The following is a 26,522-nucleotide window of genomic DNA, read 5'->3' as shown; positions in this document are numbered from 1 at the left end:
CTGTTGGTTATCCATCCTAAGCATAGCAGTTTTACATGCCAATCCCAAACTCCCTAACCATCCCTCCCCCCACCCTTCCCTCCTGGTAGCCATAAGTTCCTTCTCTAAGTTTGTGAGTCTGTTTCTGTTTTGTAAATAAGTTCATTTGTATCACTTTTTAAGAGTCTGCATACAGGTGATACCTGTCCTTCCTGTTTGATTTACTTCTCTCAGTTTGACAATCCCTAGGTCCATCCATGTTGCTGCAAATGGCACTATCTCATTCCTTTTAATGGCTAATATTCCATTGTATATATGTACCACATCTTTATCCATTCTTCTGTCAATGGACACTTAGTTTGATTCCATGTCTTGGCTATTGTAAACAGTGCTGTAATGAACATTGGGGTGGATGTATATTTTCAGATTATGGTTTTCTCCTGATATATGCCCAGGAGCGGGATTGCAGAATCATATGGTAGCTCTATTTTTAGTTTTTTAAGGAACCTCCACACTGTTTTTCATAGTGGCTGTAGAAATGTACATTCCCAATTACAGTGTAGGACGTTCCCTTTCCTCAACACCCTCTTCAGCATTTATTGTTTGTAGATTTTTTGATGATAGCCTTTCTGACAAGGGTGAGGAGATACCTCATGGTAGTTTTGATTTGCATTGCTCTAATAATTACTGATGGTGAGCATCTTTTAATGTGTTTGTGCCCATCTATGTGTCTTCTTTGAGAAATGTCTATTTAGGTCTTCTGCCCATTTTCTGATTGGGTTGTTTGTTTTTTTGATATTGAGCTGCATGAGCTGTTTGTATATTTTGGAGATTAATCCTTTGTCAGTTGCTTCATTTTCAAATATTTTCTCTTATTCTGAGGTTGTCTTTTCATTTTCTTTATGGATTCCTTTGCTGTGCAAAAGCTTTTAAGTTTAATTAAGTCCCATTTGGTTTTTTTTGTTTCTTTGTTTTTATTTTCATTACTCTAGGAGGTGGTCAAAAAAATCTTGCTGTGATGTATGTCAAAAAGTGTTCTGCCTATGTTTTCCTCTAAGACGTTTATAGCATCTGGTCTTACATTTAGGTTTATTCCATTTTGTGTTTATTTTTGTGTATGGTGTTAAGGAGTATTCTAATATCATTCTTTTACATGTAGCTCTCCTGTTTTCCCGGTACCACTTATTGAAGAGACTGTCTTTTCTCCATTGTATATTCTTGCCTCCTTTGTCATAGATTAGGTGACCATAGGTGCGTGGGTTCTCTGCACTTTCTATCCGGTTTCATTGATCTATATTTCTATTTTGTGCCAGTACCATACTGTTTTGATGACTACAGCTTTGTAGTATAGTCTGAAGTCAGGGAGCCTAATTCCTCCAGCTCCATTTTTCTTTCTCAAGATTGCTTTGGACTCACTTGGAAGATGGTGGAAGGGTAAGATGCGGAGATCACCTTCCTCCCCACAGATACATCAGAAGTACATCTACATGTGGAGCAACTCCTACAGAACACCTACTGAATGCTGGCAGAAGACCTCAGACCTCCCAAAAGGCAAGAAACTCCTCACGTACCTGGGTAGGGCAAAAGAAAAAAGAATAAACAGAGACAAAAGAATACGGACGGGACCTGCACCAGTGGGAGGGAGCTTGAAGGCAGAAAGATTTCCACACACTAGGAAGCCCCTTCGTGGGCGGAGACTGCGGGTGGTGGAGGGGGAAGTTTTGGAGGTGCGGAGGAGAGCACAGCAACAGGGGGGAAGAGGGCAAGGTGGAGAGATTCCCGCACAGAGGATCGGTGCTGACCAGCACTCACCAGCCCGAGAGGCTTGTCTGCTCACCCGCCGGGGTGGGCAGGGCTGGGAGCTGAGGCTCAGTCTTCTGTTGGAGCGCAGGGAGAGGACTGGGGTTGGTGGTGTGTGCACAGGCTGCAGGGGGTTAGTGCACCATGCCTAGCTGAGAGGGAGTCTGGGGAACAGTCTGGACCTGCCGAAGAGGCAAGAAACCTTTTCTTCCCTCTTTGTTTCCTGGTGCGCAAGGAGAGGGGGTTAAGAGCACTGCTTAAAGAAGCTCCAGAGACGGGTGTGAGCTGCAGGTAACAGCGCGGACCCCAGAGACGGGCATGAGACGCTAAGACTGCTGCTGCCACCACCAAGAAGCCTGTGTGCGAGCACAGGTCACTCTCCACACCCCCCTTCCGGGGAGCCTGTGCAGCCCGCCACTGCCAGGGTCCCGGGATCCAGGGACAACTTCCCCGGGAGAACGCACGGCGCGCCTCAGGCAGGCGCAACTTCACGCAGACCTCTGCTGCCGCAGGCTCACCCCGTACTCCATACCCCTCCCTCCTCACAGCCTGAGTGAGCCAGAATCAGCAGTTCCTTTAACCCTGTCCTGTGTGAGTGAAGAACAGACGCCCTCCAGCGACGTATACGCAGAGGCGGGGCCAAATCCAAAGCTGAACCCCGGGAGCTGTGCGAACAAAGAAGAGAAAGGGAAAGCTCTCCCAGAGGCCTCAGGAGCAGCAGATTAAATCTCCACAATCAACTTGATGTACCCTGCATCTGTGGAATACCTGAATAGACAATGAATCAGGAGGCACTATCTCAGGAGGCACTATCTCAGGAGGCACTATTGAGGAGGTGGACTTTGAGAGCAAGATTTATTATTTTTTCCCCTTTTCCTCTTTTTGTGAATGTGTATGTGTATGCTTCTGTGTGAGATTTTGTCTGTATAGCTTTGCTTTCACCATTTGTCCTAGGGTTCCATCCATCTGTTTTTTTTTTTTTTAACTTAAAAAAAAGTTTCCTTCTTAATAATTCTTTTTTTATTTTAATAACTTTATTTTACCTTACTATATTTTATTTTCTTTTATCCTCTTTCTTTCTTTCTACTTTTCTCCCTTTTATTCTAAGCCGTGTGGATGAAAGGCTCTTGTTGCTGCAACCAAGAGTTAGTGCTGTGCCTCTGAGGTGGGAGAGCCAACTTCAGGACACTGGTCCACAAGAGACCTCCCAGCTCCACGTAATATCAAATGGTGAAAATCTCCCAGAGATTTCCATCTCAACACCAACACCCAGCTTCACTCAACGACCAGCCAGATACAGTGCTGGACACCCTATGCCAAACAACTAGCAGGACAGGAACACAACGCCACCCATTAGCAGAGAGGCTGCCTAAAATTATAATAAGTCCACAGACACCCCAAAACACACCACCAGACATGGACCTGCCCACCAGAAAGACAAGATCCAGCCTCATCCACTAGAACACAGGCACCAGTCCCCTCCACCAGGAAGCCTACACAACCCACTGAACCAACTTTAGCCACTGGGGACAGACACCAAAAACAACGGGAACTACGAACCTGCAGCCTGCAAAAAGGAGACCCCAAACACAGTATGGTAAGCAAAATGAGAAGACAGAAAAACACAGCAGATGAAGGAGCAAGATAAAAACCCACCAGACCTACCAAATGAAGAGGAAATAGGCAGTCTACCTGAAAAAGAATTCAGAATAATGATCGTAAAGATGATCCAAAATCTTGGAAATAGAATAGAGAAAATGCAAGAAACATTTAACAAGGACCTAGAAGAACTAAAGATGAAACAAGCAATGATGAACAACACAATATATGAAATTAAAAATACTCTGGAAGGAATCAATAGCAGAATAACTGAGGCAGAAGAATGGATAAGTGATCTGGAAGATAAAAGAGTGGAAATAACTACTGCAGAGCAGAATAAAGAAGAAAGAATGAAAAGAAATGAGGACAGTCTAAGAGACCTCTGGGACAACATCAAATGCACCAATATTCGAATTATAAGGGTTCCAGAAGAAGAAGAGAAAAAGAGACTGAGAAAATACTTGAAGAGATTATAGTTGAAAACTTCCCTAATATAGGAAAGGAAATAGTTAATCAAGTCCAGGAAGCACAGAGTCCCATACAGGATAAATCCAAGGAGAAACACGCAAAGACACATGTTAATCAAACTGTCAAAAATTAAATACAAAGAAAACATATTAAAAACAGCAAGGGAAAAACAACAAATAACACACAAGGGAATCCCCATAAGGTTAACAGCTGATCTTACAGCAGAAACTCTGCAAGCCAGAAGGGACTGGCAGGACATGGTTAAAGTGATGAAGGAGAAAAACCTACAACCAAGATTACTCTATCCAGCAAGGATCTCATTCAGATTTGATGGAGAAATTAAAACCTTTACAGCCAAGCAAAAGCTGAGAGAGTTCAGCACCACCAAACCAGATTTACAACAAATGCAAAAGGATCTTCTCTAGGCAAGAAACACAAGAGAAGGAAAAGACCTACAATAACGAACCCAAAACAATTAAGAAAATGGGAATAGGAACATACATATCGATAATTACCTTAAATGTAAATGGATTAAATGCTCCCACCAAAAGACAAGACTGGCTGAATGGATACAAAAAGAAGACCCATATATATGCTGTCAACAAGAGACCCACTTCAGACCTAGAGACACATACAGACTGAAAGTGAGACGATGGAAAAAGATATTCCATGCAAATGGAAACCAAAAGAAAGCTGGAGTAGCAACTCTCATATTTGTCAATTCCATGTATAATTTCAAAATTATTGGCTTCCCAGTGACCTGTAATGTAACATAGATATGATTTATATATAAACATATATCTCCCAGGTATAAACCCTTTCTTAATTCTCCCACCCTGTGGCTTTACTTTTCACTATGTCAATAGTGTCTTGGATAGTCTCATCCACCAGAGGGCAGACAGCAGAAGCAAGAAGAACTACAATCCTGCAGCCTGTGGGAAAAAACCCACAACCACAGGAAGATAGACAAGATGAAAAGGCAGAGGGCTACGTATCAGATGAAGAAACAAGACCAAACCTCAGGAAAACAACTAAATGAAGTGGAGATAGGCAACCTTCCAGAAAAAGAATTCAGAATAATGATAGTGAAGATGATCCAGGACCTTGGATAAAGAATGGAGGCAAAGATCAAGAAGATGAAAGAAATGTTTAACAAAGACCTAGAAGAATTAAAGAACAAATAAACAGAGATGAACAATACAATAACTGAAATGAAAAATACACTAGAAGGAATCAATAGCAGAATAACTGAGGCAGAAGAATGGATAAGTGACCTGGAAGACAGAATGGTGGAATTCACGGCTGCAGAACAGAATAAAGAAAAAAGAATGAAAAGAAATGAAGACAGCCTAAGAGATCTCTAGGACAATGTTATGTTAAACACAAAAACATTCACATTATAGGGGTGCCAGAAGGAGAAGAGAGAGAGAAAGGACCCGAGAAAATATTTGAAGAGATTATAGTCGAAAACTTCCCTAACTTGGGAAAGGAAATAGCCACCCAAGTCCAGGAAGTGCAGGGATTCCCATACAGGATAAACCCAAGGAGAAACACGCCAAGACACATAGTAATCAAATTGGCAAAAATTAAAGACAAAGAAAAATTATTGAAAGAAGCAAGGGAAAAATGACAAATAACATACAAGGGAACTCCCATAAGGTTAACAGCTGATTTCTCAGTAGAAACTCTACAAGTCAGAAGGGAGTGGCATGACATACTGTGATGAAAGTGATGAAAGTGATGAAAGGGAAGAACCTACAACCAAGATTACTCTACCCAGCAGGGATCTCATTCAGAATTGATGGAGAAATCAAAAGCTTTACAGACAAGCAAAAGCTAAGAGAATTTGCACCACCAAACCAGCTCTACAACAAATGCTAAAAGAACTTCTGTAAGTGGGAAACACAGAGGAGAAAAGGACCTACAAAAACAAACCCAAAACAATTAAGAAAATGGTAATAGGAACATACATATTGATAATTACCCTAAACGTGAATGGATTAAACGCTCCAACCAAGAGACACAGGCTTGCTGAATGCGTACAAAAACAAGACCCATATACATACTGTCTACAAGAGACCCACTTCAGACCTAGGGACACATTCAGACTGAAAGTGAGGGGATGGAAAAAGATATTCCATGCAAATGGAAATCAAAAGAAAACTGGAGTAGCAATACTCATATCAGATAAAATAGACTTTAAAATAAAGAATGTTACAAGAGACAGCAAAGGACACTACATAATGTTCAAGGGATCAATCCAAGAAGAAGAAATAACAATTATAAATATATATGCACACAACATAGGAGCACTTCAATACCTAAGGCAACTGCTAACAGCTATAAAAGAGGAAATCGACAGTAACACAATAATAGTGGGGGACTTAAACACCTCACTGACACCAATGGACAGATCATCCAAATAGAAAATTAATAAGGAAACACAAGCTTTAAATGAAACAATAGACCAGATAAATTTAATTAATATGTATAGAACATTCCATCCAATAACAACAGATTACACTTTTTTCTCAAGTGCACACGGAACATTCTCCAGGATAGATCACATCTTGGGTCACTAAATAAAAAAACCTGAAATCATATCAAGCATCGTTTCTGACCACAATGCTTTGAGATCAGAAATCAATTACAGGGGAAAAAAAAAGTAAAAAACACAAACACATAGAGGCTATACAATACGTTACTAAATAACCAAGAGATCACTGAATAAATCAAAGAGGAAATCAAAAAATACCTAGAGACAAATGACAATGAAAACACGACAATCCAAAACCTATGGCATGCAGCAAAAGCAGTTCTAAGAGGGAAGTTTACAGCGATACAAGCCTACCTCAAGAAATAAGAAAAATCTCAAATGAACAATCTAACCTTACACCTAAAGGAATTAGAGAAAGAAGAACAAACAAAACCCAAAGTTAGCAGAAGGAAAGAAATCATAAAGACAGAGCAGAAATAAATGAAATAGAAACCAAGAAAATAGCAAAGATCAATAAAACTAAAAGCTGGTTCTTTGAGAAGATAAACAAAATTGATAAACCATTAGCCAGACTCATCAAGAAAAAGAGGGAGAGGACTCAAATCAATAAAATTAGAAATGAAAAAGGAGAAGTTACAACAGACACTGCAGAAATACAAAGCATCCTAAGAGACTATTACAAGCAATGCTATGCCAATAAAATTGACAACCTGGAAGAAATGGACAAATCCTTAGAAAGTATAACCTTCCAAAACTGAACCAGGAAAAAATAGAAAATATGAACAGACCAATCACAAGTAATGAAATTGACACTGTGATTAAAATTCTTCCAACAAACAAAAGCCCAGGACCAGATGACTTCACAGGTGAATTACATCAAATATTTATAGAAGAGCTAATACCCATCCTTCCCAAACTCTTCCCAAAAATTGCAGAGGAAGGAACACTCCCAAACTCATTCTCTGAGGCCACCATCACCTGACACCAAAACCAGACAGAGATACTACAAAAAAAGAAAATTACAGACCAATATCACTGATGAATATTGAAGTAAAAATCCTCAACAAAATACTAGCAAACTGAATCCAACAACACATTAAAAGGATCATACACCATGATCAAGTGGGATTTATCCCAGGGATGCAAGGATTCTTCCATATACACAAATCAATCAATGTGATACACCACGTTAACAAATTGAAGGATAAAAACCATATGATCATCTCAATAGATGCAGAAAAAGCTTTTGACACAATTCAACACCCTTTTATGATAAAAACTCTCCAGAAATTGGGCATAGAGGGAACCTACCTCAACATAATAAAGACCATATATGACAAACCCACAGCAAACATCATTCTCAATGGTGAAAAACTGAAAGTATTTTCTCTAAGATCAGAAACAAGACAAGGATGTTCACTCTCACCACTATTATTCAACATAGTTTTGGAAGTCCTAGCCATGGCAATCAGAGAAGAAGAAGAAATAAAAGGAATACAAATTGGAAAAGGAGAAGTAAAACTGTCACTGTTTGTAGATGACATGATACTATACATAGAGAACCCTAAAGATGCCTCCAGAAAACTACTAGAGCTAATCAATGAATTTGGTAAGTTGCAGGTTACAAAATTAATGCACAGAAATCTCTTGCATTCCTGTACACTAATGATGAAAAATCTGAAGGAGAAATTAAGGAAACACTCTTATTTACCATTGCAACATAAAGAATAAAATACCTAGGAATAAACCTACCTAAGGAGACAAAAGACCTGTATGCAGAAAAGTATAAGACACTGATGAAAGAAATTAAAGATGATACAAACAGATGGAGAGATATACCATGTTCTTGGACTGAACGAATCAATATTGTGAAAATGACTATACTACCCAAGCAATCTACAGACTCAATGCAATCCCTATCAAATTATCAATGGCATTTTTTACAGAACTATAACAAAAATCTTATAATTTGTATAGAGACACAAAAGACACCCAATAGCCAAAGCAGTCTTGAGGGAAAAATACGGAGCTGGAGGAGTCAGACTTCCTGACTTCAGACTATACTACAAAGCTACAGTAATCAAGACAATATGGTGCTGGCACAAAAACAGAAACATAGATCAATGGAACAGGATAGAAAGCCCAGAGATAAACCCACGCACCTATGGTCAACTAATCTATGATAAAGGAGGCAAGGATATACAGTGGAGAAAAGCCAGCCTCTTCAGTAAGTGATGCTGGGAAAACTGGACAGCTACATGTAAAAGAATGAAATTAGAACACTGTCTAACACCATACACAAAAATAAACTCAAAATGGATTAGAGACCTAAACATAAGACTGGACACTGTAAAACTCTTAGAGAGAAACATAGGAAGAACACTCTTTGACATAAATCACAGCAAGATCTTTTTTGATCCACCTCCTAGTGTAATGGAAATAAAAACAAAAATAAACAAATGGTACCTAATGAAACTTAAAAGCTTTTGCAAAGCAAAGGAAACTACAAACAAGATGAAAAGACAACCCTCAGAATGGGAGAAAATATTTGCAAATGAATCAACGGACAAAGGATTGATCTCCAAAATATATAAACTGATCATGCAGCTCAATATTAAAAAGACAAATAACCTAATCCAAATATGGGCAAAAGACCTAAATAGACATCTCTCCAAAAGAGACATACAGATGGCCAAGAAGCACATGAAAAGCTGCTCAACATCACTAATTGTTAGGGAAATGCAAATCAGAATTACAGTAAGGTATCACCTCATACTAGTCAGAATGGCTATCATCAGAATATCTACAAACAACAAATAATGGAGAGGGTGTGGAGAAAAGGGAACCCTCGTGCACTGTTGGTGGGAATGTAAATTGATACAGCCACTAGGGAGAACTGTATGGTGGTTCCTTAAAAAACTACAAATAGAATTACTATATGACCCAGCAATCCCACTACTGGGCATATACCCAGAGAAAACCATAATTCAAAAAGACACATGCACCCCAACGTTCATTGCAGCACTATTTACAATAGCCAGGTCATGGAAGCAACCTAAATGTGAATGGATAAAGAAGATGTGGTACATATATACAATGGAATATGACTCAGCCATAAAAAGGAACGAAATTGGGTCATTTGCAGAGACATGGATGAATCTAGATACTGTCAGACAGAGTGAAGTAAGTCAGAAAGAGAAAAACAAATATCGTATATTAACGCATATATATGGAACCTAGAAAAATGGTACAGATGACTGGTTTGCAGGACAGAAATTCAGACACAGATGTAGAGAACAAACGTATGGACACCAAGGAGGGAAGGTGGCGGGGGTTGGTGGTGTGATGAATGGGGAGATTGGGATTGACATATATACCTTAATATGTATTAAATGGATAACTAATAACCTGCTGTATAAAAAAATAAATTAAATAAAATTCAATAATTCAAAAATAAGTGTTCTGTGCAATCAGAATTTCATCTTTATTCGTATATACATAACAAACATTTAATGTAGATCAATTTATGCATTATTATTGATGGTTAGTGCTTTGTATATTTTGTATAAAATTGTTTTCCCAATGTTAAATGTATAAAGAAATTCTCCTATATCCAAAGTTTTAAGTTTTTACCTTTAAATTAATTAATTTGAGGTATAGTGTTAAATAGTCAAGTTTCATCTTTATTCACATATACTCAACAAATTTTACTATAAATTATTTTCATCATTATTAATCATTTTGAACTCATTTTTTGTTTCCATTATGTTTTTACTCATGATTCATTTGGCCCTTGAACAGCGTGGGAGTTTAGGGGCATCGGCACTTCACCTAGTGGAAAATCCAGGTATAACTTATAGTTGGTCCTCTGTTCTGTGGTTTTGCTACCAACAATGGGTAGTGTAGTACTCTAGTGTTTACTACTGAGAAAAAGCCATGTGTAAGTGGAACTGTCCATTTCAAATGCCTGTTGTTCAAGGATCCTCTGTATTTAGCAGTCTATTTTGTTAGTTTTAAAAATATAAGGATTTTCTGCTCATATTCTTGTTATGAAATTCTAACTTAAACTCATTGTGGTCTATGAAAAATGATGCATCATTTTAATCCTTTAAACATTTTTGAGACCTACTCTATGGTCTAATCTATGGTCAACATCTATATGTGCTTGTAAAGTGTTTAATCTGCCTTTGTTGAGTAAGATGTTCTATATGTGTTCGTTTTTTCATCAGCTATTCATAACTTCTATAACATTACTAATCAATTTATAAGATGTACTTTAAAATCTTCTCGAATGACTATGAAGACATTTCTTCCTGAGTAGCATCCACTCACTGCTGGTGTTGAAAATTCTCCCTTTGCTCTGCCATTCATTTGAAAGTGTGTAATCTATTTTACTCTACTCGTCCTTAAGATTTCTGCTGTTTCTTTATAATATTGATTTCTAGGTATAGATTTCTCTTCTGTATTCTGCTTGAGATTTATTGGTATTTTTTAACCTCTAACTGCATTTTTGTCATCAGTTTTAACAAAATCTCAACCACTATCTCACTATATATTACTTTTCTCCCCCATTCTGTCTCTCTTCTTCTAGAACTTTAATTCAACATATGTTCAACCTTCTAATTCTACTGTTTTCTATATTTTTATCTTTATGCCTGTCTGTGCTCTATTTTTTTTTTTTTTTTTTTTTGCGGTACGCTGGCCTCTCACCGCTGTGGCCTCTCCCGTTGCAGAGCACAGGCTCCGGACGCGCAAGCTCAGCGGCCATGGCTCACGGGCCCAGCCGCTCTGCAGCATGTGGGATCCTCCTGGACCGGGGCACGAACCCATGTCCCCTGCATCGGCAGGCGGACTCTCAATCACTGCACCACCAGGGAAGCCCTGTGCTCTATTCTTGACAATTCTTTCTGAGCTATTTCAGGTTAGTAATTCTATTTTCATCTTTGTCTAATCTGTTATTAACTTTATTCACTGTGACTTTAATTTTGGTGTTTTCATATTTCTCACTTTTAGAAGTTGTATTTAGGTCTTTTTCAGATGTCATTTTTTTAAGGTTAATGTTCCCTGGAGTGCTTTTTTCTTTTTCACACACACACACACACTGTATTTTATTTTTACAAGAGGTAAATAAACTGACACCAAGCATTGTAAATGGATGACCACAACAAAAGCAATAATGATTGCAATTACCAAACATGAAACACACTATGTCATAATATTGACATTCAGTCCAGGAATCCTCCACTGGAACAGCTCCTTTACTTTGCAGTAAAAATTGATTTGTATATTTTTTGCCTCTGAGTCCTTGTGAGATTTTTGTTTATTATTCAAACAGAAAGTCACAAAAATTATAATCATCCTCATCAGTTCACTCAGTCCCGTGTAATTAATTTTTTTTCATCTTGATCTTTTGTTAGCACTTTTATGAATTCATCAGCTTTCCGTTAGAGTTCTGAAAATGCTTATTCATTCAGTTCAGCAGTATAGTCAGTTACCAGAAACCTGTACTTGTCAGAGTCTTTTCCATGAATTCCTTGAAGATGAAACCCTTTTATAGGAACATATTTGCAAAAGCGTCAGAGTACACCCAGAACTGTCTGTAAATGACAAAAGACTTAAAAATGACTACGGTTAAAGATTTGGTGAAAGTTCATAATAATGCAATTGACAAGGAAATTTAGTAATTTCTGAGATATACATTTTAAAGTAATAACTAGAATTATGACATAACATGGGAGTGCTTTTAAAGCTTGTTTTTATTTCAGCATAATGTTTTTTGCAATCTATATTTTATTTTACTAATAGTATTATCCCAATAATTAAAGTATTTTTTCTCTTATCTATTGTTTATTAGTCATGGTGTCTTATATCTTTGCTTGCTTGTTGATCTGTTTATATTTGACTATATGCTTGTCATTGTACTTGAAAAACGATATTTAGGTGTAATTCAAACACTGGAATTAAGTGAATTTCCTCTACATTTGCATTTGATTTTGCCAGGTACTTTAGCAAACAGTCCATAACAACATTAATCGAAGTTCAAGGTATGAGAGTCCATGAAAGTCCAGTACTATTTCCATCTTTCATGAAATTACATGCAAGCACTTGCCCATTAACTCTTCTTTGTTACTTTGAGTGTGTAAACTTTTCAGTTCCCAGCTTGTTGTGAGGAGGGTTTGACTAGACCTGCTTGTGTGGGTCTTGGTCTTTGATTTGTTTTTTTTTTAATTTCTTTTATTTTTTAAATTTTATTTATTTTTTATTTTTTTAACATCTTTATTGGAGTATAATTGCTTTACAGTGGTGTGTTAGGTTCTGCTTTATAACAAAGTGAATCAGCTATACATATACATATATCCCCATATCTCCTCCCTCTTTGATTTCTATACCTCTCACTTTATATGCTCATTAAAACAGAAATTTGAATTTTGTGGGTTCAGCAAATTTCCACAGAACAGTAGTAACTGTCTAACTGGACACCCATTATTCCTTCAGTTTGGGCCTGGTATTCACTCCTACATTTGCATTTCTTCAAGGCTTTTAAGGTTTTTAGCCATTTTAAACAGGTTTCTTTCGGTTGTTTTTGGTGGGAAGATCGGCATGAAATCCTAGTCACTGTTAATGAAATCCCTTATCCACATCTCTATTAAGATCATTGGGAGCATATATATTTGACTCCCATTTCTTCGCATGCTACTCTTTATCCTTTACTTTGTAAAAAATTTACATTAAAGTTTTTAAAATAAAATAAAGTGTTGTAAAACGTTAATTAACAATAAATTAAAATTACCCAGATGCTAAGGCACTAATAAAGCTGTTATACTATTTTCGTTTCTTTTTCCCTGTTTTCTGCATATTACTTTTCAGATGCATGAAGAAATTTCATGAGGTTGCAGTCATAAACCGTGCATTAGAGGAAGGATTAAGTTCTTGGCAGCTCTGAAAATAAGCTATAACCTGTGTATATTTATATATAGGGAGAGGATCCTTAACTTTTATAACATTTTCAAGTGGGCTTATCATAATCCATGGAAGACTGAGAATTGTATTAGCTTTCAATTCTGATACTTTTGCAAAAATTTTACTATATTGTAGTGCTTTCTATGCCAACAGAGAAACTTTGAAGTATTGTGAAAACTGTCTCACAACCCCTTGTGTTTCTCTGCAGGACTCTGCCGTGCCTTTCTCTCAGTGATGAATGCCTGGGTCCACTTCTTCATGTGTTACAGGGAGCACAGCAGTGACGTACCTCCTTCTTAGGAGCTATCACCCCCGGGGCAGAGATGGGATTAAGTTGATGGGACTCTTATACCATGGATGAATAGGATTTGAGATGTTTTTCCACCAGGGTCTGATGGCTTGCAACAAAATCAAGTCACTAGGCCTTTTCTGCATGCAGAGAACCTTCTGGGACATAAAGGCCTTTGCCTTGAGTAGGAAGCAGGAGAACAGAAGTCGTCCACAGTGTCAGGATTTCACTGAGAGTTTGCTGGGGCTCAAGTGACCTGACAGCATAATGGTCAGTGGCAGAGCCTCATTCTTCCCTTTCCTTTCTCTGGCGGTGCCCTCCACACACTCAGGAGAGAGAGCTACTCAATCTGCATGACAACTTCTAGAAAGAAGTGGGAGCAGCAAGGGTCTCAACAGGGGGCTAAGGCCAAAGGGTGAAGACATGCAGGCTCCAGTCAATGAGGGAGAGGAAGGAGGAAATAGAGAGCTCCCAGCTTTGATGCTTGTAGGGATTATTGAATTCGGTGGGTTTGAGGTTCTGGGACACAGTGACCCGGTCCCCATCCCTGTTGCCTTGGGTTCCCATTTCCGCGGCCAGCAATGACTCAGCAGCTGTGCGGGATATTGCGCTGAAGCCTTGGGTTACTGTCTTCCCCCACATCACTGGCAGTTAGTGGGCAAGCCTCTTGGGCAGCCTTGGGTGATGAAACCTAGCACAGCAGCAGGAGAATGGGAATGCGAATTCTCAAGCCCCCACCCTCACCCTTCCTTCCTCTTTCAGGGGCTCAAAGTCTGGCAGGAGGAAGACCAGCAGCAACTGACTGGGCAGACTTCCCAGGACGATGCAGCCACTCCTGCTCCTGGTGGTCCTTCTCCTGCCTCCCAGGGCTAGGGCAGGTGAGTGACCGTCCCCATCCTCAGAGACCGACACCATCCCATAGACTCTGGAGCCAGACCACTCAGGCACTTCCTAACCCTGTATCATTGGGCAGCTTGTATGAGTTCAGAGTTCCTCAGCTCCATCATCTATAAAACAGGAATTATGTCAGGCCTACCTCAGAGAGCTGACATGAGAGTTAAATGACTTAGTGTACATAAAATTCCTGGAGTCGTGCTGGCACGTACTACTTGCTATATAAACACGCTCTCTGAACTCATTCTGCAGCTCCTGTGGCAGAGCCTAGGAGATAAAGATACAGCAATAGCAGGCCCGCCGGCTCATCCTTAGAGCCTTAAATTCATGAGCTGGCCGTGAGCTGGACTCACAGGGATCTGGAGACCCCCTGAGGAAGAAAGTACCACGGGACTGCAGGGAGAGGCTGCTCAGAGGGCTCCGGATCTGCCATCCCCACAGCAGAGGAACCTTCCTCATTATGGGAGGCTGCAGCTGGCCTTGCCTTCTGGGGAGGTGGGAGGGAGCTGAGGCTGGGATGGGGAGCCAGCGGCGTTTCCTGCAGACTCCTGGAGCCTCCCCCAAGGCTGGTGCCCTGCAGACCCAGTTCTCATGAACCACCAGCTTCTCCGGCCCGTGTAGCACCTCTCCTGCCTCGCCATCTTCTAACATTTCTGGAGCCACCAAGCCGAAGCCCACACACCTGTCAGTGCAGAGATAAGTGCCTAATCCTTCCTTCCAGGGCAGATCATCGGAGGCCAAGAGGCCAGGCCCCATTCCCACCCTTACATGGCATATGTTCAGATCCAGACACCAGTGGGTCTGACCACTTGTGGGGGATTTCTGGTGCGAGAAGACTTTGTGATGACAGCAGCTCACTGCTTTGGAAGGTGAGTCACTAAGGGGCTTCTGGGCACCAGCAGAGCAGGTCCAGAAGATTTCATGAGAGGAGCCATTGAAAGCAGGGTTCTAGCAATAAAGGGGTGAAAAAGAGCCGCTAGGGCTTGGGGAGCAGGGAGCAGGCCATTGTAAATGGGGAGAAAGGAGGACCTGATCAAAAAGAGCAAGATGGGGAGATGGAAGGCACACATTGGGGCTCAAAATATGAATTCAAGCTCCTTTTTTATTGTAGGGGAGGCCAAATATAAGGTCGCTGGGTTTCCCACCACCCCCAGATCAGGGCTGTGGAGACCAAGGGCATAGAGCCCAGTGCCAGAGCCCTCCTGTCCCCACCTCCCTTGGCTGATGTCTCGCCACCCTGGGCTGTCACGTGACCTGCATCGGGGAGTGCAGTTCCTGCAGCTCAGACCTACTTCTAGGCTCCCTTTCCTTTGCAGACAAATAAGTGTCATCCTGGGGGCCCACAACATCAGGAGGTTGGAAAGGACTCAGCAGCGCATACCGGTGCTCAGAGCCATCCCCCACCCCGGGTACAATCAGCAGAACCAGAATGACATCATGTTACTGCAGGTACCGACCCTCTGGTACTTCACCCGGGCGGCTCCCTCCCAGCTTGGGGGACCAGGGAGGGGGAAGCCGAGCAGACTCCCAGGGTGGTGGTAGGCATGGGGTGAGCATGGCATAGACAGTCCCTGAGTGCCTGCACGCTTCCTGCCAGCTGAGAAGCAGAGTCAGACGTAATCGAGCTGTGAGGCCGGTGGCTCTGCCGCAGACCCAGGACAGGCTGAGTCCTGGGACCCTGTGCACCGTGGCCGGCTGGGGCCTTCTCGGCCTGAACAGGAGAACAGACACGCTCCAAGACGTGCAGCTGACAGTGCAGAGGAATGGGGAGTGCAGTAGACGCTTCATGTTCTACACTGGCCGAACACAGATTTGTGTGGGCGACCCAAGAGAGAGGAAATCCGCCTTCCTGGTAAGACCACGGGCAACTGCCGACACTGTCCGAGACAAAGGGACGTGGGCAGACTGGGCAATGGGGACAGACTACATCCCCATGGCCTCAGTCTGGGGCCCAGAGCAGAGTGAGTTGGGGGACTTTTCCCCGTCAATCTGGTCTCTGGGGGAATAGCAGGTGCACCAGACACAGGGCGTACATGTGCAGCGTTTTCCTGGGGCCGGTGAAGGTACCTTGACCTGGGTTGTTCTGGAGAATAACCATAGCCAGGGCTGAAGCCCAGTGATGGAAAAATCCAGAAGCTCGACTTCTGCTGCCCCTCACCCTCCCATCTCACACACAGCCAGCAGTGGAAGGAGCCCACCCACGCCTGTCTTCTCTGAGGGTGGGCCCTAGGGCCTCAGGAGCGGGGAGGCCTGGAGAATGGAGGCCCGGCTTAGTGTCCCTTCCTCTGCTTGCCCACAGGGGGACTCCGGTGGCCCCCTTCTGTGTAACAACGTGGCCCAGGGCATCGTCTCCTACGGAAACAGGTTTGGGACTCCTCCAGCAGTCTTCACCAGGATTTCCAGCTTCCTGCCCTGGATACGGAGAACGATGAGACGCTTCAAAGAGTGGGGGCTGGAGTGACACCCCCTGTCACTGACTCCCCTTCTCTGGGGCAGAGCCCAGATCCAGGGCGGTTCCCAGAGCCTTAATAAACATCCACATCTAGAGTGGAAATAACCGATTCCTCATTTGTTCATTAAACATGATTCAATACACAGCAAATGTGTGCCAGGACTGAGTGTGAGCTCCTCCAGGAAAATGGGGTCTCTTCCCCAGGACAAGTGAATCCCCGTCGCCCCCATCCTGGGAGTCAGGGTGAGCTTCTTCTCTCCTCCAAGCCATGCATTCCTCCATCTCCCCTCCACCCGCTCTGGGGAGTGATGGAAGGACCTATCTCTTCCCAGAGTAAGGCTCCTTATTCTCCACCCTACCAGAGACTCTCCTTTAGGTATTAAAGTGTACGCCAAAACTGTGTGCCACTGGCGTGGGTAGGACAGGCAGATCAAAGGGAGAATTGAAGTTCCATACATTGCCCAATTGAACATATGGTTAACAATTCTCAAATCACTGAGAAACAATTAACTTTTAATAGACGACATTGAAACAAAATAGAGAATCATTGGGGAAAAAAGATAAAGTTGGGTCCATACTTCTCATCATAATCCGAAATAACACTCAGATGGGATCACAGATCTAAATGTAAAAAAATCAATCCATACAAGTACTAGACGAAAAAAAATAATTTACTTTCTTAAAAATATCTAACAAAACACCCATATCAAAGCTGTGCTATTCATAATGCCCAAGAGATGGGAGCAACCCGAGTGTCTATGGACAGCCAGAGTTTCTGAAACCTTTACCCATACCAGCCCTGACTGTACTATAGACCAATGTTCTCATTTTCAATGTGATGAGGGTCTCCTTCTGGTTTCGTTACTCTAAAATTATACAATACAGTATGTTGCCTAAAATAACTTGACTTTATACTAAAGATTAGCTTATGACTGATACATCAATATTATATTCAAATAATAGATTTCTGAAGTCACATAGTTTAAAACCGTGCTTTTAACACGTCAAGGTAACTGTAAAGAATCAGCTGGGAAGTTCTTCTCTGTTCATCAAAATGGTAATTACTCCTCGCAGTGTGACATTTCCCACCTGAATTTTTGTAGTTTCCGTAATCTTGAATAATCAATGAACACATGTCAAAGCAACTGATATGCAGAAATGCTTTGGTAAATTTGATCATTCTTTTATAGCTATTTCTTGCCAGAAACTCATTTGCCTAACATTCAGTGTAAGTCATTTATCAACAAAATTTTAATCAATAATACATCTTTGAAATTACTCAGTCATTTTTCCTATATTTGCTCCCACCTAGCCATAGGAATTCTCTCTTGCTTGTATGTTCTGGGGGAAAACAATCTCATTGTTAGTTGTTTGCGTTGGCAGGTGGAAAGAATACTTGACGATGGAGTGGGGAGGAGAGAGCTGTGGAAGAGCCCTCGTCCAGCCCTTCCTCTCTGTGACATTTACTTAGAGCCCCAGAGCAGCGCCCAGGTCAGGACTCAGTCCCCAGGAAACTCCCAGGGCAGACCCACTCTCCTCTAAGCCTCTCCCTGCCAGTCAGCACTTCCAAGGCAGCTCTCTGCCTCCAGCGGCCCTGCCAGAAACGTTTCTACAGACCTCACCGTGCTCACCTCCAGAGGACAATTCCCTTCATGACCATCCCAGAAGCCACTTCCACCACCTCTCACAGCTCAGCATCCTCCCCTGATAAGTAAACCGCAGCAGCAGAGCTTTGGCAAGAAACCATTTTGCACACCAAAAACTAGAGGAAAAGAGCACAACTCCTCCCACTTTCTTTCTCCACTTTCCACCTCTGTGCCTTGGAAGCCCTACTGACTTGTCTGGAAAGTCACAAAACCATGGCAAGCTCATGGACAGAAACCCCACCGGGAACTTCTCTCCTGACCCCATAGCTCAGGCAGACTTCCGGTCCCCCAGAGGCCTGGTGCCTGTGCCCTGGGGCAGAGCGTCAGAGTCAGGAGAAGCTAGCCACTGGCGATTTGTCATAACTATAGCAACATCACAGAAGTGAGGTCTGGTAACCTTGATAATGGTTGTCTGAGTTTGTCTGGGAAATGGTGGGTGCCCCAGGGGAAAGCCACCTGAACCTTGGGTTGGAGAAGAGAGGGCAGCCTAGGACTGCCTAAGGAAATGTCTTTCTTATAGAAATGTGAAAAAACTCTCAGAAGTGGATGAAATCTTCCAAATACATTATGAACCATTTCAAGGTTTTAGTTGGCATGACCCCCAGAACAACTAAAAAACCCATTAGACTGATATCCTTTTATGATTACGTTTTCAAGTTTCTACTGAATTTCCAGAAGTATAATTTCCTCTGGCTACAGTGTGATTCACTGTTTTGTGTATAGAAAAGTTCTATATCATTTCAACAATCCAGAAAAGTTGCCGGGTTAGTGCTTGAGTGTACAATTACAACGTTGACTGTTAGTATGTGTTTCAGTCGTATCCAGCCTGTGATATGGCCTGAATGACCTCACCTCCGGGTATTGACACTGGAGAGTGAAAGCCTTTGCTGGCATGACAGTCATCACTGAGATTTCAAATTCCCAAGCAAGGAGAGACCAGATGACTAATGAGAGCCAGTAGGAGTGCACCCACCTCACCTTTTCTACCACAAATAATTGTGAAGCATGGTGCCCAAAACGTCATGGAGGAGGAAACGATCCACAGCAAATCCCTGGGGGGAAAGACAACCCACATCCTGATGCAGACAAAAGACCCAGACCAGGTAAAACGGCAAGTGCCCCATGGTCTGCAGGATGGCTCTGGTAGACCAGCTGTTTGTCCATCGAGTTTCATCATGTCTCATGGTTTTCAAATTGTGGAACTGCCTAGAAGGGAAAGAAAAGAAAGAGATCAAACCTCTACCCCACACCATTTAATCAGAGCTATGCATCTGTTTTAAATATTTGGCATGTGTCCAAATTTTACTTAAGGAAAATATTCATGACTGTAGAAAGAAAAATTTTGAAATACACTGATAGACACTAACCATTAAAAACTACGAGGCCAGGTAGTGACCAACACAGCCATGTGGCGTGTTCTTCACAGGAACTGGACCCTGGTCTCCCAACTCCCAGCCAGCATTCTCTCAATCAGAATGTTCTGTTCTTCAACTGTATTCTCTTCCAGTCCCTCTGGCCATAGGGCCATTCAGCCTGCTGCTCTTAGATCTATTTGTATCACGGGACCAAGTGGTCATCCCATCTGTTTCTTTGAAATGAAATCTCTCTCCTTGGGGCTTTCCAGTCATCCGTACGTCTCAGTAAATTGATAGTGTTTGACTAACCTGAGTTTCTTCTGGAATCTCTGTATCCTCTCTTGTGGAAATTCTCCTCAGAGCCTAAGGCTGGGACCTCCTAGACCAAGCCACAAGTTGAGTGTTCTCAAGCCTCATGCCGAACTCACCTGTCAGGCAATGAAGAATACCAGACCAGTGGGAGAAGATCCCATCCTCCACTCTAGGGAGTGGCTCCACTGAGGGTCAGGACGAGGGATGTGGTTTCTGGAGGCAATTCCGCAAATATTTCCTCTGCATCCCCATTCTTCTCAATACAGTGAGTTTTATAGAAAGGCCAGAGGGGGATGCCCAGGTGGGGGCAGTCACTTTTAACTGGGGCTCTTCTTTCCTTGAAAACAAGAACAGAGGCCCTCCCCAGGCTTCAGGCATCTTTCAGTTGTCCCAGATGCCATCGATACTCCACCCAGATGAGGAAATTTGCTTCTCATTTCTTTCTTTAGCTTACAAAATGGCCAAAAGTATGGAGCGTTAGGCCTCTCTAGCGTACCTGTACATTCAGGAAAAGGTAGGAGGAACCTTGGCTTCAATTTGGTGGTCAGGGGCAGAAGGATGAATTCAGGCAGGCTTGTTTGTGATGACTTGCCCCCTCCCCAGCTCTCCCTTCGTCCCTTCTTCTTTTCTTACAGTCTCCATTTGTATAGGTTTTGTCTACTACCTATTAAGGTGTAAGTGATAAATGAGGTATAAGACTGATGATATGACCGTGCTCAAGACTCTTGCATTTATTTAAGAATCTCTTGCAAATTCATAGCGACACAAAGTAGAATGGTGATTCCCAGGGGCTAGGGGGAAAGGGTAATGGGGAGTTACTGTTTAGTGGGTTCAGAGTTTCAATTTGGGAAGGTGAAAAATTTCTTAAGATGGTTAACGGTGAAGGTTGCACAACGATGTGCATGTACTTAATGCCATTGAACTGCACACTTAAAATTGGTTAATAGGTAAATTTTCCATTAGGTATATTTTACCACATAATTTAATTAGTAATTTAAACAGTAATTAAAAAAAAGAATCTTTTGCAATTCAATTGAAAAAAGCCCTAATGGTAGAAGATGTTATTTGGAGAAAGTGGTCAGCTACCTCTTCTGCACATGGACAGCACTGTTGAAGCTACTTTTCCCTTAAGAGCACTTAGCTTTCTAGATCAAGGAGAAGAGGCCCCATGTCTGAATGATGTCATAGACCCCAGAAGTAGCTCCATCCCAGCGCTTCTGACATGTGGACATAACACAGAAGGAGCAGCTGTGGGAGAGAATGAGCCAGAGGTGCTATCTGAAGAGAGGGCTGGATTGGAAATAAAATGATGAGATCTAGGAGAGAAGGGAAGGAGGCATGGGGGAAATCTTGCCCATTCTTCTATGATACTTTATCCTACTTGGAGTTCACTGAGCTTCTTGGTTTTGAACATTAATGCTTCAGGGTTTGTTTGTTTTTTTCCATCAATATTGTGAAATTTTCAACCGTCTCCCCTGCTTCTGGGACTCCCTAAACATATGTTGCATGTAGTGTCCCACACATCTGACACCCTGTTCGTTTTCCTTCTTCCTTTTTTCCTTCTGTTCACTGAAAAGTTCTGAAGCAATTACAAATTTGTTAGTGTTAACTTCACAAGAGCAGCCAGCTGCTCTTCTGGAAGGATCGCTAAGCTCAGACACAGGTGCCTTTTGCCCTGGGTCTGTGCAGCAGAGCTAGCTGTGGGTCAGGTGAGATAGGAGGAGGAGGGGAGTGGAAGGAGAGCAGAGACAACGGCTGATCACTATTACGTGCATCCGTGGGGAACCCTGGAAGAAGGGAGGCCTGAGCCATGTGTGGGGTGGAAGTGTAGTCCAAGGTGGGGTCCAAATAGCTCAGAGGAAAACTGCCTATCAGAAAAATGTGAGAGCACTGCCATATGCACAGGAAACCAGCTGCAGAAACTGTGAAAACTCCCATGGTTCCATGTGACAAGATTCGTTAAAATGATAAACACCTCCTTTGGGCTAAAATTATAGTCTATCATCGTTGATTTTCTGTACTTCCCAAACATCATAAATAATAGTTTATAGGTGCGTTAAAGACCAGTGTGTCAACACAGTTATTTAATAAGTTACTGCAACATTGCTGAGCATACTTGTGGTTTGCAAATTGGCGGTGGGGAGGAGAGGTAAATTATCAAAGGTAAGAGGCAATACATCCTCTTTAAGGAACTGTCATTCTTGAGGCAGAGAATGAAAATGAGAAGATATATGTTCTACCTTGTGGGTAATGACTGAGCCAATGATGCAAAAACAGCTTAAACCTTATGTTCAGTTTGAGATAAGATTCTAGAAGTCTTCTCATATCTGTACTAAATTATAAAAGAACAGATAGAAGTAATCTAAACTGTCTGGCTGATTGCCTGTATTCTAAGTAGAATCATAGCTTGGAACTTGCCCTTCTAAAGGCTGACAACTCTAAGCACCTGTGTGCAGAGAACTGCGTGAGCAAATATGCCTGGTTCCTCACCAGGAGCAAGGAGCCTTGGGGGGCAGAACATTTGCCCACATCATGGTCTTCCCTGGAGCCCAGATTACCTGGGCCAGGTGGGAGAGGAGTGACCTGGAAAACTTAGAATGAATGACAAAGTTTGTTTATCCTCTTTCTGTCTCTACCTGATGCTTCCCAACTACTTTAATATTGGGGTCTTTTAAACCTTTGAAATATCAACAAGTTGAGAATAATACTGGCTTTATAAGGGCTACCTGGAACTGGACCACACAATAAACTCAGGTGCATTTGTCTGTCAAACCCCTCTTCTTAAACTCTCCTATTCTGTCATCACCTCATCTTCCTGGTACTCTCATCAATACCCCACCTCCACTTCATCCTCAATCTCTGGTCCTCACCCCCTTCCCCAACAGTTTGCAGTTGCCTGAAACTACCAAGAAATTGATGGATGGCTAGGCTCTTGGCTAATGTGTTTTAGGAAAGACTTTTTCTTGGTACTTTTGCATTTAGAACAACGACAGAAAACCTCTTCAGCTATCAAAAAAAACTCCGAAGCTCTGCAAAGAGTATAATTGGATAGTTGTATGCTTTTTTGGTTTTTTTTTTCTGGGGAGTAGACAGTTACCTGATGACAAACAAAAAGCATGGTGGCGTCAGATTTATGCTCTTGGAGGATTGAACTTAGAGGAAGGGGACACCATTTCTGATTAATGCCCAAACCCCCCAAAGCCCTTCCTCCATTCAGAGTTCAGGATTTTCTCTAGGTGAACGTGATCATGCTGACTACCAAGGGCCCATACAGACTTTTCTGATGAAAGCTCATGTCTTGAGAATCAGTAGAACCAGGAGTAAATTGGTGGGCCCTGAGCCTGCCCTTTGAAACTCAGGATTGCAAAAACCTGGAAGGAGAAACCACATGCCACTTCAGGCCTGCTCAGCTTTTCAGAGAATATGCTGCTGCTCCTGTGCTTAGTGGCCAATCTCCTACCTCCAGGGCTGAAAGAGGTAAGTGACTCTCCCTGTCCTCAGAGGCCTGGCTTATTCCAGCAGCAGCACTTCCCCAGTGCCCCAGCAAGACTATTGCTATGATTGTTCCTTGCCTCAGTCCGTTCCCAGAAATTCGCTAAACCCCAGACCTGCCACTGGGTATATAGTGCACAGATTACAGGAAAGACTCCCACGGAGACCTGGTGGGTCTTCTCCTCTCCATAGGTCACACCTTGGCACATGGAAAGTTACTTATAATTAGGATGGCACAGGATCCTGGTGTGGAGGGAAAGCTGAAAATGAGGCTTATAACTTCCCATTCTCCAAAGCTAAGAGTGGGTTGCTCTATCCCAAGAGCTACTGTCTAGACCAAGAATGAAAGAGCTATCTTACACTGTTTCCTAGATGTCACCTTCTCACTCTCCCCACTTTCTTGAGGCACCCTGCTCCACCAGGGCAGATATATCCAGAACCTAAGTGGGCCTCTCAGTGTTGCCTCACCACTGATCATGGCCCTAATGGAAGCTGGCTTCCACCCAGGCCCCCTCCTCCCATTTCCCAACCTCACTCTGATTTCTAATCCTGTACAGGTGTTCCTCTTTATCTTGATGGCTAAATTCCTTAAAAAGATAAACCTGTGCTGAGGTTCAGGCTGCATTAGGACCAAAAGCAATTTGGGGGACTGTTCATTCACTTATCCAACAAGTATTTGTGGGACATTTACTATGTGCCTGACTCATGATGGGGGAGAAAGAAGCCAGAGCATTCCGCTCCATGAGCTCAAATTTTCAGGGTTTAGAAACCAGTCTCACCTGGAAGTAAGCAGGACACAGGGGGTCTGAAAATCTCAGGGACAAAGAAATAACCAGGATAGGTCAGAGAGATTTATTTCCAGGTCTTCTAGATGGTTTATCTGGAAGACAGATCCCTTCCCCTTCACATGTATTTGAAGTGCTCCAGAACAAGGGCTGAGCTCCTCATCTCTACAGGGAGTTAAGAGCTAAGCAAGGAAACAGGTCATGCTGCCAGCCCGCCATGCTGCCCAGGGAAGCCTGGAGCCCCCATCTCATTGTGCTGAGTCCCTGAAGACCACTGCAGACTATCCTCTGGACATCCCATTGTTTTAGGTCACCAGGCAGTGCCCGTCCTGTTTCCTATGAACAGAGAGATCCAGGGAAATTTTCTCTTTCAGGAGAGATCAAATGAGGCAGAAAGACCAGACCGCAAGCCCCACCCTACATGGTCTCTGTATGTTTCTATGACAACAAACAAGACTGGAGCAGATGTAGGGGTTTCCCGGCATAAGACAACTTCGTGTTGACTGCGGCTCACTGGGACAGAAGGTGAGGAGCGCAAAAGAGTCTTGTCTTTCTGGGAACCCGTAGTACCGTCCCAGGGCTTGTAACTCAGGAAGGTCCCTGAGCCGGCAGAGCCAGTGGCTAGTCAGTGGAGTCATCTGATCTGCTCCCGCCAGGGCAAAGTGAGTGTGGGATACTGCGGGGGGGGAGTGTTTGGAGACAGGCCTGTTAAATTTACGGATGTCAAAACGGTTTAGTAATGTTTTGTATCCACAACAAATAATCCACAACAAAACCGTGGATTGTAATGTAGCCTGGGAAAATTATACCTCTGAAAATTCGGTGGAAACTTGAAAAAGCAATCTTATTTTTTAAAATTAATTAATTAGTTTATTTTTGGCTGTGTTGGGTCTTTGTTTCTGTGCGAGGGATTTCTCTAGTTGTGGCGAGCGGGGGCCACTCACTATCGCGGCCTTTCTTGTTGCGGAGCACAGGCTCCAGACACGCAGGCTCAGTAGTTGTGGCTCACGGGCCTAGTTGCTCCACGGCATGTGGGATCTTCCCAGACCAGGGCTCGAACCCGTGTCCCCTGCATTAGCAGGCAGATTCTCAACCACTGCACCACCAGGGAAGCCCTATTTTTTTAATTGAAGTATAGCTGATTTACAATGTTGTGTTAATTTCTTTTGTACAGCAAAGTGATTCAGTTATACATAAATACATTATTTTTAAAAAATATTCTTTTTCATAATGGTTAATCATACGATACTGCATGTAGTTCTCTCTGTGCTACACAGTAGGACCTTGCTGTTCATCCATTCCATATATAATATCTTACATCTGCTAAGCCCAACTTCCCACTCCACCCCTCCCCCAACCCCCTCCCCCTTGGCAATCACAAGTATGTTCTCTATGTTTGAGTCTGTTTCTCTTTCGTAGATAGGTTCATCTGTGTCATATTTTAGATTTCACATATAAGTGATATCATATGGTTTTTGTCTTTCATTTTCTGACTTATTTCACTTAGTATGATAAACTCTAGTTGCATCCATGTTACTGCAAATGGTGCTATTTCAGTCATAAAAAAGAACAAGTGGTATTCTATTGTATACGTGCACCACATCTTCTTTATCCATTCATCTGTTGATGGACATTTAGGTTGCTACCATGTCTTGCCTATTGTGAATAGTGCTGCTATGAACATAGGAGTGCAGGTATCTTTTAGGATTAGAGTTTTGTCTGGATATATGCCCAGGAGTGGTACTGCTGGCGAAAAAGCAATCTTGATGGGTATCAGACTAATGGGTATTTTAGTTGTTCTGGGAGTCATGCCAACTAAAATCTTGAAATGGTTCACAATGTATTTGGAAGATTTCATCCACTTCTGAGAGTTTTTTCACATTTCTATAAGAAAGACATTTCCTTAGGCAGTCCTAGGCTGCCCTCTCTTCTCCAACCCGAGGTTCAGGTGGCTTTCTCCTGAGGCACCTACCATTTCCCAGACAAACTCAGAC

At 42.5% G+C, this 26,522-nt stretch overlaps 1 protein-coding gene across 3 annotated transcripts; it reads left to right on the top strand.

Moving 5' to 3' along the window:
* Positions 1-6: 6 nt before the first annotated feature.
* On the top strand, positions 7-26,522 carry LOC101327668 (cathepsin G-like). Of its 3 annotated transcripts, XM_019924111.3 has the most exons (9): positions 15-10,190; positions 11,077-11,264; positions 13,512-13,862; positions 14,355-14,470; positions 15,208-15,355; positions 15,803-15,935; positions 16,084-16,338; positions 16,786-17,181; positions 18,322-26,489. In XM_019924111.3, exons 4-8 carry the CDS (start codon positions 14,416-14,418, stop codon positions 16,945-16,947), a joined length of 753 nt encoding a protein of 250 aa, XP_019779670.2. In that variant the 5' UTR covers positions 15-10,190; positions 11,077-11,264; positions 13,512-13,862; positions 14,355-14,415; the 3' UTR covers positions 16,948-17,181; positions 18,322-26,489. The 3 variants fall into 3 exon arrangements, with proteins under 3 accessions (XP_073656701.1, XP_019779670.2, XP_073656700.1); XM_073800600.1 differs by lacking the exon at positions 16,786-17,181 and having other exon boundaries at positions 7-11,264; positions 18,322-26,522; XM_073800599.1 differs by lacking the exons at positions 15-10,190; positions 11,077-11,264 and having other exon boundaries at positions 11,290-13,862.

This window comes from Tursiops truncatus, chromosome 2 (assembly GCF_011762595.2).
Source record: "Tursiops truncatus isolate mTurTru1 chromosome 2, mTurTru1.mat.Y, whole genome shotgun sequence".
In the NCBI taxonomy this organism is placed as follows: Eukaryota; Metazoa; Chordata; class Mammalia; order Artiodactyla; family Delphinidae; genus Tursiops; species Tursiops truncatus.
The sequence above is the reverse complement of the archived record's forward strand: the minus strand, read 5'-3'. Positions and strand labels throughout refer to the sequence as shown.